The sequence below is a fragment of the Protobothrops mucrosquamatus genome, unplaced genomic scaffold (genome assembly GCF_001527695.2).
Source record: "Protobothrops mucrosquamatus isolate PMUCROS unplaced genomic scaffold, P.Mucros_1.0 scaffold5913, whole genome shotgun sequence".
NCBI classification, from domain to species: Eukaryota; Metazoa; Chordata; class Lepidosauria; order Squamata; family Viperidae; genus Protobothrops; species Protobothrops mucrosquamatus.
This window is the reverse complement of record NW_015391753.1, coordinates 18,914-22,877: the sequence shown is the minus strand read 5'-3', so window position 1 is coordinate 22,877 and position 3,964 is coordinate 18,914. Positions and strand designations below refer to the sequence as shown.

General features: G+C 43.6%; 1 protein-coding gene across 1 annotated transcript in view; it reads right to left on the bottom strand.

Moving 5' to 3' along the window:
• Positions 1 to 3: 3 nt before the first annotated feature.
• Positions 4 to 3,964, bottom strand: part of LOC107300004 (apoptosis-inducing factor 3-like) — a gene marked incomplete at both ends in the record, with an annotated part of 22,869 nt that continues 18,908 nt past the window's right edge. Inside the window, 3 exons of the mRNA XM_015829347.1 lie at positions 4 to 32; positions 783 to 881; positions 3,533 to 3,650. Coding sequence (XP_015684833.1) covers positions 4 to 32; positions 783 to 881; positions 3,533 to 3,650 — 246 coding nt within the window. The remainder of the gene's footprint in view (positions 33 to 782; positions 882 to 3,532; positions 3,651 to 3,964) is intronic.

Below are 3,964 nucleotides of genomic sequence, written 5' to 3'. Positions count from 1 at the left end.
AATAATCACATCATCAAATCCTTCTCCATGACCTAGAAAACAAAACGTGTATATATGTAGGAGGCACACAATTTTCTTTTCCTATGTCAATCTGCAATCTTGTTTCTTTAAAAAAAAGCATAAAAATATAAGAAGCCAATCAATACTACGCATGCATAAATATATTTAGAAGCATTTTGAAATAAATATGCATTTTTTTAAAAAAAGTATTGCAGCTACATTGCCACATGGAGAAAACAAGGAGAATTTTGTTGCAAAGGGCAGGTGAGTCAACAAGGTGCAGCATTAGCTTCCTTTTGGTCAAGAGTGGAGAAAAAGACATTTTAAAGCACCCTAAATTAGATGCTTTCTCCAGCCTTTCAAATCTAGGCTGAATTCCAAAGAGCACTTGGGACCCCATAGTCAGTCCTTCCTTCCTTCCTTCCTTCCTTCCTTCCTTCCTTCCTTCCTTCCTTCCTTCCTTCCTTCCTTCCTCCCTCCCTCCCTCCCTCCCTCCTCTCCATAAATTCCACTTCCTTCTAGCACTGATGATGTTACCTAGCTGGGTAATGAAACGTCTGCAAGAAAATAACCAAGCTCAGAAAACACCCGGGACCCCTTATTTATCCAATTGATATGGACCCTCCACATTAACAAGTGACTCTGGGCAGAAAACAGAGTGAAATAAAAACAATGACACGACAAAAGTTAAAATACAAAGGAGCTGAGAACATCAATCCGCCAAACCAGTAAGGCAACCAAGAAGCAGATCTTGGCACCCTCTCCAATCCTTTTCCCCTCACCTGCATAGCGAATGCTCTTGCCAAACATGGCGGTCCACAGGTAAGGGATGGTGCTGATTTCTGTCCCATAGGCCAGCATGTTCAGTGCTGCTATGCGCCCTGGGAATGTAACAGAAAAGTCAACCAAGCCTATGCATGAGAGTCTTTGGAGCACATCAAAACTATGTTTGTTCGTTATTTGAATAGGTATATGCCAGTATTCTCAACCTTGGCAACTTTAAGATGGGTGGACTTCAATTCCCAGAATTTCCCAGCCAGCTTCTGGGAGTTGAAGTCCACCCATCTTAAAGTTGCCAAGGTTGAAAAACACTGATGTAAAACCCTTTGAGGTTGGCTAGGTCAACAAACAGACAATGTGATCATTGGCTCTTGCAAACTGCATTCAACAAATCCATCTTCGGAGACGAGAACGGTGCAGGGACTCTTGCAGTGCTTTTTATTGTCGTGGGGTAGAGAAACAGCACTTGGGGGGGGGGCTGTCCAACTATCTCCCTGTCCCATACACAAAACCGTAGCCATCTGGCGTGTCTTTCTCCTGCTTTCCTGTTCCTCAAGACTAAGTCATCTTTTCGGAAAGTCCTCCCTTGAAGAGTTCACTCCTGCCTTCTTTATCGCTTAGACGACCAGCTCTAGACTTCTTCACAAATGCAAAGTCCTAGACTAAGGTAGGGAAAATCTAAAGGTGTGCACCTAATATGGGAGGAGCTTTAGAGGACAGCAGGACATGGGGAAAGGTCTCTGGGTATCCTCTAGTCCAGTGGATCCCGAATTTGAACCTGAGCCAGCAGCGTCCTGCAGCTGCAAACAAGACGAGTGCAATAATAATAATAATAATAATAATAATAATAATAATAATAATAATAATAATAATAATAATAATAATAATAATAATAGTTGGAAGGGACCTTGAAGGTCATCTGGTCCAACCCCCTGCTCAGGCAGGAAACCCTAAACCATTTCAGACAAATGACTGTCCAGTCTCTTCTTAAAAACTTCCAGTGTTGGAACATTCACCGCTTCTGGAGGCAGGTTGTTCCACTGGTTAATTGTTCTAACTGTCAGGAAGTTTCTCCTTAGTTCCAGGTTGCTTCTCTCCTTGGTTATTTTCCATCCGTTGCTTCTTGTCCTGCCTTCAGGCGCTTTGGAGAATAGCTTGACTCCCTCTTCTTTGGGGCAGCCCCTGAGATATTGGAATACTGCTATCATGTCCCCCCTCGTCCTTTTCTTCATTAAACTAGACATTCCCAATTCCAGCAGCTGTTCCTTCTATGTTTTAGCCTCCAGTCCCCTAATCATCTTTGTTGCTCTTCTCTGTACTGTTTCTAGAGTCTCAACATCTTTTTTACATCGTGGTGACCAAAACTGGATGCAGTATTCCAAGTGTGGCCTTACCAAGGCCTTGTAAAGTGGTATTAACCCTTCACGTGATCTTGATTCTATCCCTCTGTTAATGCAGCCCAGCACTGTGTTGGCCTTGGATGTGCTCTCCATGTGCCACTAAAGCATCTGCCCTGAGCTAGGAGGAGTGAACAGGCTTGAAAACTAGAGCAGAAGGGAGGTTTATTTATAGGGAAGATAAGATTGGGATAGAATAGAATAGAATAGAATAGAATAGAATAGAATAGAATAGAATAGAATAGAATAGAATAGAATAGAGGTGGAAAGGACCTTTGAGGTCTTCTAGTCCAGCCCCCTGCTCAAGCAGGAGACCCTATACCATTTCAGACAAGGGGCTGTTCAGTCTTTTCTTAAAAACCTCCAGTGATGGAGCACCCACATCTTTTGGAGGGAAGCTGTTCCACTGATCAATTGTCCTCCCTGTTAGGAAGTTTCTCCTTAACTCCAGGTTGCTTCTCTCCTTGATTAGTTTCCATTCTTTGTTTCTTATCCTGCCCTCTGTGCTTTGGAAAATAAATTGACCCCTTCCTCCTTGTGGCTGCCTCTCAAATACTGGAGTACTGCTATTATGTCCCCCCTTCATCATCCTTCTTTTCTCTAGACTGGCCATTCCCAAATCCTGCAACCGTTCTTCGTATGTTTTAGTCTCCAGGCCTTTAATCATCTTAGCTGCTCTTTTTTGCATTTTTCCCAAAGTCGCAAGATCTTTTTTGTAATGTGGTGACCAAAACTGGATGTAATATTCCAGATGTGGCCTTACTAAGGCTTTATAAAGCGGTGTTAATACTTGACGTGATCTTGATTCTATGCCTTTATTTATACAACCAAGGATTGTATTAGCTTTTTTTGGCTGCCGCCGCACACAACTGGCTCATAGTCAAGGGATCGTCCACTAGGACTCCAAGGTCCCTCTCACAGTTGCTGTTTTTGAGGCAGGTTTCACCCAATCTATACTTGTACCTTTGGTTTTTCTACTTGTGTAAAATCTTGCTTTTCTCCATATTAAATTTCATTTTGTTGGATAGGGCAGAACTGACCACTAGAAGGAGAATCAGAGAGGCTGTTCTAGGCCTGGGAAGGGACGGAAGAAGAGGCCCTGCAAGAGCAGAGAGATGACCAAGATGGAGGGGACACAGAATCCCCCCTCTCTCTCTACCCCACTGCTCCTTGTGGTCAGAAGGGAGGAAGAACCAGCATCATCGGATCTGGGCCTCTGCTTCGCCTGATATCTTGACCTCATGAAAAACCAGACAGGCTGCAGCTCCCTGCACCATTTGCTAAGGACTTCCCAGGACTTCCAAGGGGGGACTGGAGGCTTTTCTTCCAAGACAGAAGGCCACAGCAATACCCACCGTGCATGTGGGCCATCTGCCAGTGTGGAACGTTGGTCTTCTTGTGGTTTCTCAGTGCCAAGGGAAAAGTGACTGCGTCGCCCGCAGCAAAAACTCCTGGAACGTTGGTCTGCATCATCTGGAAGGGAGAGGAGAACTCTGTTTGGGGGAGACGCCTTGCAAGGGGGGGGCATGGAATGGTCCATTGCAGGAGGAAAGGGGGATGAGATAGGAGGAAAGAGGGAGAGAGGGAAGGAGGAAGAATAGAATAGAATAGAATAGAATAGAATAGAATATAGGAATGAAGAATGGAATGGAATGGAATGGAATAGAATAGAATAGAATAGAATAGAATAGAATAGAATAGAATAGAATAGAATAAGGGTAGAATAAGGGTAGAAGAATAGAATAGAATAGAATAGAATAGAATAGAATAGAATAGAATAGAATAGA